Source organism: Physella acuta, unplaced genomic scaffold (assembly GCF_028476545.2).
Source record: "Physella acuta isolate Inbredline_101_S28 unplaced genomic scaffold, ASM2847654v3 ptg001358l, whole genome shotgun sequence".
NCBI lineage: Eukaryota > Metazoa > Mollusca > Gastropoda > Physidae > Physella > Physella acuta.
Genome location: NW_026732873.1, coordinates 62,324 through 71,738, shown reverse-complemented (window position 1 = coordinate 71,738; position 9,415 = coordinate 62,324). Strand labels below are relative to the sequence as shown.

The 9,415-nt window shown below is 34.9% G+C and overlaps 2 protein-coding genes across 2 annotated transcripts; one reads left to right on the top strand and one right to left on the bottom strand.

The window, feature by feature from the left end:
• Positions 1 to 305: 305 nt before the first annotated feature.
• On the bottom strand, positions 306 to 1,524 carry LOC131927010 (apoptosis regulator Bcl-2-like; the record flags this gene model as incomplete). Its single annotated transcript, XM_059282660.1, has 3 exons — positions 306 to 324; positions 660 to 805; positions 1,120 to 1,524. Coding segments are annotated over 3 exons (570 nt in total), but the record flags the coding sequence as incomplete, so codon positions are not given.
• Positions 1,525 to 4,831: 3,307 nt separating this feature from the next.
• Positions 4,832 to 6,050, top strand: LOC131927009 (apoptosis regulator Bcl-2-like; the record flags this gene model as incomplete). Its single annotated transcript, XM_059282659.1, has 3 exons — positions 4,832 to 5,236; positions 5,551 to 5,696; positions 6,032 to 6,050. Coding segments are annotated over 3 exons (570 nt in total), but the record flags the coding sequence as incomplete, so codon positions are not given.
• Between the last annotated feature and the right edge of the window lie 3,365 nt (positions 6,051 to 9,415).

The following is a 9,415-nucleotide window of genomic DNA, read 5'->3' as shown; positions in this document are numbered from 1 at the left end:
TTTACAGTGAGCTAGACCATCTCTTTTCCAAGTGCAACGTACGCGAAATAAAGACACTAGCTTTTGTATTTTATATCGCAAGCAGGTGACGGGATATTTATACATCTGCTTGAGCGTTATCGGCGAAACTTGTTTTAAACATTATTAATACGCTAAAATTTTAAAATATTATTGTTTCATACACCGATCTCAAGATAGAGTTTTTAATCAGATCTATTATTAACAAATATTGTAATTTTAACACACTGCGTAACCATCAAGTTGAATCAACCACACCTGATGTTACCACTCGTAAAGTCAAGTCTTCAAGACAAAACACTGATACTAAACAAGACATTAAACTGAATTATATGCCACTATGTGATACAACTAATATTATCTTTGCAATGTTAAAAGAGGGGGTATAACTTGTATTGAGTATAGATGTATAGTGTTTAATATTTAATACATAGAACACAGGACAAAAAAAAAACAGATTTACATCACCGCAACATCCGACATAAGGGTTGGGATGGGTACGGGGAGGGCGGAGGAGAAGAAAAAAACACACCATAAAATGTATAACGCTACAAATGTTTGGCTTTATTCAATGACTTAAGAGTAGAAATGTGCTATAATTTTATGTATGTCTTCATTGTAACAGTCACCATAACAAATGATTAAACTTTATGATTTTTTTGTGTGCGAGAAATGCTACCAGTGTGATTGCACCAAGTCCTGCCACAGACCATTTAATTAATGTTTTAAAAGATGCCCAATCTCTCTGACTTTCAGTGCGGCGTGAATAAAACTCAACCAGACCTTGCTGTAGAAGATAAAAATAAGAGAGACTCAATTTCTTAATTTCTCTATCTTGAAGATGGGTAATCAGTATACTTTAAAGTCATGGGGAGAGGGGTGATAAAAGATGATAGAGATAAAATATAGCTGTAGCATACATAACAATTATCCTAAACGCAATATGCATTCTAATGAAAACACAGCACATAAATTTGAATTAATCGATATTCTGTTGTTCAAATGTATCAGTTAAAACAAGTCAATATACTGATTTGGATTCTTCTTAACAGGTGATATAAATTTGATATTATGATGTATGCAAATAGAAACTATTCTTACCCATTTATCATTAGACGTCAACCATTCTTGTAAGTTAGTGTCGATATATAAGGTAACCCATTCAACAACATTATCCGCCAAATGGCTTTTATTATGTACGAAACAATATACCACAAAGCATCCAGCGAAGCCTAAAAGCGCCACAATCCTGCCCCAGTTAACACCATCAGAGAAGGTTTCATCAACTATTATTTTAAAAGTATCATAAGCATTGTTATCAGTAATATTAAGCTGTTCAATCAAATCATTGAATCTATTTCGAAATCGTTCCTCAAATTCATCACCAAGATTACGCATTGCCGCTTGGACAACATTTGGAGTAACACTACTTTGTCGGCCATCATTCTCCCACTGAAAACCTTCCTTCGCTACCCGATGTTTGATATAATCCACTACTATCGAACGAGTATTATAAGATTCCATGTTTTCAGACAATTCACTCGAACTTAACACATCTGTTTTTAAAAAAAAACATCTCAAACTTTTAAATGAGATTCATTTATATTACACAAAAACAAAAATACCTAATTCAGCAAACAAAAAAAAAGTGAAGACCTTTTGTTATTCGTAGCAACTAAATCGCCAACCAATCTTACGGCCACCTACATAATCGATCAAATTATAGAAAGAACGTGGTTTGCATCGCAAATTTAAAAACATGGCGATGTTTACCTATGCTTACAGACCTCAACCAAAAAAGGCAATGAAACTATAAGAAGGAGGAATATATATCTTAGTCATGCAGCAGATTACCTGCCCATGTTCGCTTTAGTATTACAGTTTTCATTTAATTTCTTTTTGACTTGAACTTCTTTAATTTAAGAAGGTTTACTTATACATAATACATTACGTCTAATTACAATTTTTTATTTTTACCACTCAATGTATTTTGTTTTTTCTATACCTTGCATTGTCATCTTAATCTTTGATCACCTTAGTAAAAATTTGCTTAAGATTATAAACTTCAAGTTTTAAAAAACATCAACGTTATAGTACGTCGTGTCAAATGACACACCGTTTAAAATGTCTACATTTAAAGTTCACCAACATAATGACGTAAAAACTAAATATGATATGACGTTAGCATACATATCATTCAATCTAATCACTCTAAAGTACAAATCAATAATTTTTATTGATTGAGGGGCTGGGTGAATTATTTTTATCACTATGCGCCCTTCCCCTTCCCTTTGTCCGCAATCCCTTTCTCCTTCTCCCATTCCTAACCTCAATACCAACCGTTAGATACACAGACCGTACCACTACCCATTCTATTCCATTTAAGAGACAAAGGATGTATGACAATCTTACAGACAAAATATTTATTCAACTAATATCACAACTCCTAGACACTACTCCAACAGACTGGGATATTTAACGTATAGACACCACTCCTCGTTGAATATCTCTTGCAGCCTAGCCACCTATGTCCGCCGCCCTCGCCCCATCCCTAAACACTGCTAGATAAACAGACCGTACCTCTACCCACACTATTACTTGGACAGACAAAGGACAAAGTAACAGACAAACTTGTATCTGTATTCAACTAATGTTACAAGTGACATCGTTCCCATCCAACTCCGAAACATTCGTGGCCCAATTTCGAAACCAGCCTCGTTGATAACTGCCCTGACCCTAGTTTAACTTTGCCTCACCGATTCCAAAACAGTCCTGTACCAAACATCCATGTACCAACTTTGAAACCTGTCTTGTTGAAAACAAAGACCGTCCCACTCTAGTGTAAACTCTAACACAACCAATTCCGAAACATCGATGGTCCCAGTTTGAAACCTGTCTAGGTGAAAACGAAATCCACCCCACGGTAGTATAAGCTCTTCCCCGATCACTTCCAAAACATCCATGTACCAAGTTTGAAACACGCCTCTGTGAAACCCAAACTCCCCCGACGCTAGTTTAAACTCTACTTCCATCAATTCCAAATCATACCTGTAACAACTTTGAAACCTACCTAGGTGTTAACAAAACACCTCCGACCTTTGTATAAACTCTACCCCTCATCTATTCCAAATCATACCTGTAACAACTTTGAAACCTACCTAGGTATTAACAAAACACCTCCGACCTTTGTATAAACTCTGCCCCTCATCTATTCCTAAACATACATGTAACAACTTTGAAACCTACCTCGGTGAAAACTTCACCGACCCTAGTATGAACTCGACTGACAACAATTCCTAAACATGCATGTCCCAACTTTGTAACCTGCCTCGGTGAAAACTTCACCGACCCTAGTACGGACTCTACACCTACCGCCGATTCCAAAACATGAATGTTCCGAGTTCAAAACCAACCTTCACCGACACTAGTATGAACTCGGCTACCAACAATTCCTAAACATGCATGTACCAACTTTGCAACCTGCCTCGGTGTTAACAAAACTCCCCCGACCCTAGTATGAACTCGACTGACAACAATTCCTAAACATGCATGTCCCAACTTTGTAACCTGCCTCGGTGAAAACTTCACCGACCCTAGTATGGACTCTACACCTACCGATTCCAAAACATGCATGTTCCGAGTTCAAAACCAACCTTAACCGACACTAGTATGAACTCGGTTACCAACAATTCCTAAACATGCATGTACCAACTTCGAAACCACCCTCGGTGTAACCAAAACACCTCCGTCCCTAGTATAAACTCTACCTCATCCAATTCCAAAACATGGATGTCCCAAAATTGAAACACGCTTCAGAGAAATACAAACTCCCACGACTCTCGTATAAACTCTTTACCTATCAATTCTAAAACATGGATGTACCAACTTTGCAACCTGCCTAGGTGAAAACTCCCCCGACCCTACTATAGACTCGAACCCTAACAATTCCAAAACATACATGGTCTAGCTTCGAACCCTGCCTCGGTGAAAACGTCACCGACTCGTGTATAAAATCTGTCCCAACCAACCCCAAACCTTCCCTGGGCACCCGAATAAAAATAAATCACCCAGCCCCTCAATCAATAAAAATTATTGATTTGTACTTTAGAGTGATTAGATTGAATGATATGTATGCTAACGTCATATCATATTTAGTTTTTACGTCATTATGTTGGTGAACTTTAAATGTAGACATTTTAAACGGTGTGTCATTTGACACGACGTACTATAACGTTGATGTTTTTTAAAACTTGAAGTTTATAATCTTAAGCAAATTTTTACTAAGGTGATCAAAGATTAAGATGACAATGCAAGATATAGAAAAAACAAAATACATTGAGTGGTAAAAATAAAAAATTGTAATTAGACGTAATGTATTATGTATAAGTAAACCTTCTTAAATTAAAGAAGTTCAAGTCAAAAAGAAATTAAATGAAAACTGTAATACTAAAGCGAACATGGGCAGGTAATCTGCTGCATGACTAAGATATATATTCCTCCTTCTTATAGTTTCATTGCCTTTTTTGGTTGAGGTCTGTAAGCATAGGTAAACATCGCCATGTTTTTAAATTTGCGATGCAAACCACGTTCTTTCTATAATTTGATCGATTATGTAGGTGGCCGTAAGATTGGTTGGCGATTTAGTTGCTACGAATAACAAAAGGTCTTCACTTTTTTTTTGTTTGCTGAATTAGGTATTTTTGTTTTTGTGTAATATAAATGAATCTCATTTAAAAGTTTGAGATGTTTTTTTTTAAAAACAGATGTGTTAAGTTCGAGTGAATTGTCTGAAAACATGGAATCTTATAATACTCGTTCGATAGTAGTGGATTATATCAAACATCGGGTAGCGAAGGAAGGTTTTCAGTGGGAGAATGATGGCCGACAAAGTAGTGTTACTCCAAATGTTGTCCAAGCGGCAATGCGTAATCTTGGTGATGAATTTGAGGAACGATTTCGAAATAGATTCAATGATTTGATTGAACAGCTTAATATTACTGATAACAATGCTTATGATACTTTTAAAATAATAGTTGATGAAACCTTCTCTGATGGTGTTAACTGGGGCAGGATTGTGGCGCTTTTAGGCTTCGCTGGATGCTTTGTGGTATATTGTTTCGTACATAATAAAAGCCATTTGGCGGATAATGTTGTTGAATGGGTTACCTTATATATCGACACTAACTTACAAGAATGGTTGACGTCTAATGATAAATGGGTAAGAATAGTTTCTATTTGCATACATCATAATATCAAATTTATATCACCTGTTAAGAAGAATCCAAATCAGTATATTGACTTGTTTTAACTGATACATTTGAACAACAGAATATCGATTAATTCAAATTTATGTGCTGTGTTTTCATTAGAATGCATATTGCGTTTAGGATAATTGTTATGTATGCTACAGCTATATTTTATCTCTATCATCTTTTATCACCCCTCTCCCCATGACTTTAAAGTATACTGATTACCCATCTTCAAGATAGAGAAATTAAGAAATTGAGTCTCTCTTATTTTTATCTTCTACAGCAAGGTCTGGTTGAGTTTTATTCACGCCGCACTGAAAGTCAGAGAGATTGGGCATCTTTTAAAACATTAATTAAATGGTCTGTGGCAGGACTTGGTGCAATCACACTGGTAGCATTTCTCGCACACAAAAAAATCATAAAGTTTAATCATTTGTTATGGTGACTGTTACAATGAAGACATACATAAAATTATAGCACATTTCTACTCTTAAGTCATTGAATAAAGCCAAACATTTGTAGCGTTATACATTTTATGGTGTGTTTTTTTCTTCTCCTCCGCCCTCCCCGTACCCATCCCAACCCTTATGTCGGATGTTGCGGTGATGTAAATCTGTTTTTTTTTTGTCCTGTGTTCTATGTATTAAATATTAAACACTATACATCTATACTCAATACAAGTTATACCCCCTCTTTTAACATTGCAAAGATAATATTAGTTGTATCACATAGTGGCATATAATTCAGTTTAATGTCTTGTTTAGTATCAGTGTTTTGTCTTGAAGACTTGACTTTACGAGTGGTAACATCAGGTGTGGTTGATTCAACTTGATGGTTACGCAGTGTGTTAAAATTACAATATTTGTTAATAATAGATCTGATTAAAAACTCTATCTTGAGATCGGTGTATGAAACAATAATATTTTAAAATTTTAGCGTATTAATAATGTTTAAAACAAGTTTCGCCGATAACGCTCAAGCAGATGTATAAATATCCCGTCACCTGCTTGCGATATAAAATACAAAAGCTAGTGTCTTTATTTCGCGTACGTTGCACTTGGAAAAGAGATGGTCTAGCTCACTGTAAAAGACGAATCATCTCCCCTGCTAATGACATCGCAAGGAAGAAACGAGTAGACGATATCTCGCTACTAAAACGTACCAAAAACACTTTTAAAAAATAAAAAAAATAAAAATTACTCAACGTGAAGTTAAAAATAAATTGTCTTCTTCGAGAGAAGGGTGTTGTGTGGAAGTATTTTTCCGACACAGTCTGTTTGATTCCTTGTCCTATGCGCAGATACCCATACAATGGGTATTGTGGTCACGGTACACAATGGAAGGTAGCCGCGTGCTTTCGTAGCACTTTAAAAAAATGCGTAGAGTGAATGATGGCGTATGTTTTGTTAGCTTGTAAAGATTACAACAGAGGGACATTAGTAAATATTTTTTAGGGTTTTCTCCCTTTAATTAATTTCAACAGAGTACTAAAAGCTTTTCTTGTGTAACATTACCCTATTTGATGTCTTTAAATGACGCACGACTCGCTCCGCTGAAACGAATCGTCTCCCCTGCTAATGATGTCACAAGGAAGAAACAAGTAGAAGATGTATCGCTACTAAAACCTAACAAATAGGCTACACATTTAAAATTGTGTTTGCCATCATGGAACACACGGGTGGGAGGGTAGGTCACTACCCTTTCTCCTTCTCATTTTGTTTACAACACGGATACAAAGAGAAAAAAAAAATATCGCGCCACCCTGATTGAGACATAAAATACAAAAAAAAAAAGAGACTTTCTTTATTTCACCTGTTTCACAGTTTGCTCCGCGGAAAAGCTACCTCACTTATTATCTAACCACCCATGTGCGTTGGGGTATAGCTATTGCCCTATACTCAGATACCCATACAATGGGTATTGTGCTCACGGCACACAATAAAAGGCGGTCTCGTGCCTTCGTTGCACTTAAAAAATACATAGAGTGAATGACGCGTGTATGTTTTGCAAGCTTGTAAATATTATACCATAGTATTTTATCGGCTTAGGGAAAATAAAATTAAACAAGACTTGTTGTGATTTGATTTTAGTTTCATTTGTGTGTGTGTGTGTGTGTGTGTGTGTGTGTGTATGTATGTATATGTATGTGTATATGTGAGTCTCAAAAAAAAAAAAAAAAAAAAAAAAAGTGTAAAATGTCAACGCCAGGACAACAAGTCATAATCAAAATGGACTAATTCAATACATATCTATGAAAAGTAAAAAATTATAACTTATTACAAGTATAAGTGCACAACCATTTTGATAAAAGCTTTTAAGCAAACCTTTCAGTAAATTTAATTGTAGGTACAGCTTTTCTTCTAAACGACATCAGTTGGATTAATATATGCTAGACCCGATTTATTTCTCACTGATTTGCGCTAAAATTTTGATCATAGGAAAATGGTCTTATTTTAAGAGGTTTCAGTGGGGTAGTGATGACTTTAAAAAAATAATAACAGTGTATATAAATATAATATATACCATGCTGGTCATTATCTCACAAATCCTAGGGCCGAGTATTAATAAGACAATTGGGAAAAAAAACAATTATAATCATAACAATCAAAATATTTTTCTAAGATTAACGCTGGTGTAACACATATATTACTTATTAAACCAAACTGCTATTGATCATTTTAATTAGCTATTTAGTCTGACAATTATTTTTAATTAAGACAAAACTTTTATGTTAATAAAATAAACCTAGTTCTGAACTTACTTAAAACAATGTAAACACTTAAACAAAGAAGTTTACAAAACTTGAGATTTGAAACTTAACCGACTTTTTGTTTACAAAATCAAAGACATAACCAAGGGTATTTAGTGTAATTTCTATGTTAAACCATTGACATCCTAAATTACTTTTTAAATTGTTAATGATAATTGCTTAATATACTCTTTGATGTCTGACCCTGGTCACTATTTTAGAAAGAAATCGCTGTTTTAAAAACACTAGGAAAACTTAAAACGTCGTGAGACGCGCGCAAAGCACGCGACATGTATTTTTAAATGTAAACAAACGCGCACGGACACTGTTCCATTGTCGCTATGAAATACTTCTGAACCTACATAAAACAATGTAAATACTTAAACAAAGACGTTTACAAAACTTGAGATTTGAAACTTAACGGACTTTTCGTTTACAAAGACATCACCAAGGGTGTTTAGTGTCATTTCTATGTTAAACCATTGGGATCCTAAATTTACGGGACGCTACTCGTGGTTGTTAACTAGACTGTTCTAGAAAAATTCGACTCTGCCTTCGTTTCTATATTAGTTTTATTTAGTAAAGAGATAACTGTGCCCCTGACAATTATTCTGACCAAATCAATAGGAACGTATATAGTCATGAATGAAGGGGGCAGCGTGGTAGAACTTACGACTGCTAACCCAAAAGTCCCGAGTTCGAATCCAGGTTCAAAGACAGTAGACTGTCCCCGAGTCTACCCAACTCTTATGGGTACCTAACTTACGTTAGGGAAAGTAAGGGGGTTGGACATAGTGATGAACACACTATCACTTCATATGCCGAGATCACAGAAAGAAAAAAAAAATTATTTGTTGATCTTCTATATTAATATTTTTTAGAAAATTATCAAAATATAAACAAAATGTATTTAAATATATATAAGTGGTCGTCAAAATGATGGTTATAGAACCTTAAAGTTAAAAGGTGTGTAAAAAATAAATAAAAAAACAATGAAAACAATGAAAACGTTTTGATTACAACATATGTAAATATTAAAAACCAACAAAGCAAACAGCCACAACAAATAAAGCAATCACACTTAACACAATTAACACGACTAGACAAAAAACAGGACCAAAACAGACTGATAGTAAATAGTAACGACTATTTATAGATCAAATGTATGAGAAATATGGCCTATTGTAAAGCAAGCCTAGCTGAATAAATTATTTTTAATGACTATTTAAACATATCTTTCAAAAAAAAAAATCGATATTCTATTGTTTGTCGTCGCGGCCGTAAAGGAGCGTCACGGAAGACAATAGGAGGAGGGGAACACCTGCTCCTGCTGGAGTATTTTACTATATAACATGTCTGCTCTGGCTGCTCAATATTTTACTATATAAACATGTCTGCA